Raw genomic sequence first — 618 nt, 5'->3', positions numbered from 1 at the left:
GGTTGACAGAAAAGTCCTCCAAGTCAATCAATCAATTATTATTAATATATTTTACATATATCTAAAGTAAATAGAATAAATACCTCTTTAATACTAAGTCTAGATGGTTTTTCAGGCATCTGCTCAATCCTGAGCTTCAGGCACTCCCTCATCATCTGAAGTGAAACTGAAGCTAAGAAAATGAATGTTGCATAGAATGGAGGAAGCTCCATTTTCTCAAACCTTGGAATCCAGGGTCCATATCTACTAAGTTCTTCTAAGTTTTCTGTTAATGCCATTGTTGGTATATCTGTTGCACTCTGAAAAGAAAAGGAATCTTTTTCAGAATGCTGAACTTAAATAGAACTATTACATACAGTTTGACAAAGGACTTTACTATTTCTGTTCCTATATACATACACATTTGAGAGAGGTTCTTATTAATTCTATTTCATACATGTTCCCTAGACCATTCCTGCACATTATTTAATAGTGCTCTTTTCATCACTTACAAAATCATTTCCCTTCTTTGACTAATTTCTTTTGAAGTGAGAAGACACTTCTAATCATACAGAAGATTGTTTGAACAATGCATAATGAGCTGTTTCATCTGCATTTTGAACACTTAGAGGGAACAGT

At 33.2% G+C, this 618-nt stretch overlaps 1 protein-coding gene across 1 annotated transcript in view; it reads right to left on the bottom strand.

Moving 5' to 3' along the window:
- Nucleotides 1-618, bottom strand: part of LOC119591999 (mitogen-activated protein kinase kinase kinase 4-like) — a gene marked incomplete in the record, with an annotated part of 37,888 nt that overhangs the window by 26,551 nt on the left and 10,719 nt on the right. The window contains 1 exon segment of the mRNA XM_037940768.1: nucleotides 84-299. Coding sequence (XP_037796696.1) covers nucleotides 84-299 — 216 coding nt within the window.

Source organism: Penaeus monodon, chromosome 29 (assembly GCF_015228065.2).
Source record: "Penaeus monodon isolate SGIC_2016 chromosome 29, NSTDA_Pmon_1, whole genome shotgun sequence".
Taxonomy (NCBI): Eukaryota; Metazoa; Arthropoda; class Malacostraca; order Decapoda; family Penaeidae; genus Penaeus; species Penaeus monodon.
This window is presented reverse-complemented; position numbering and strand designations above follow the sequence as displayed.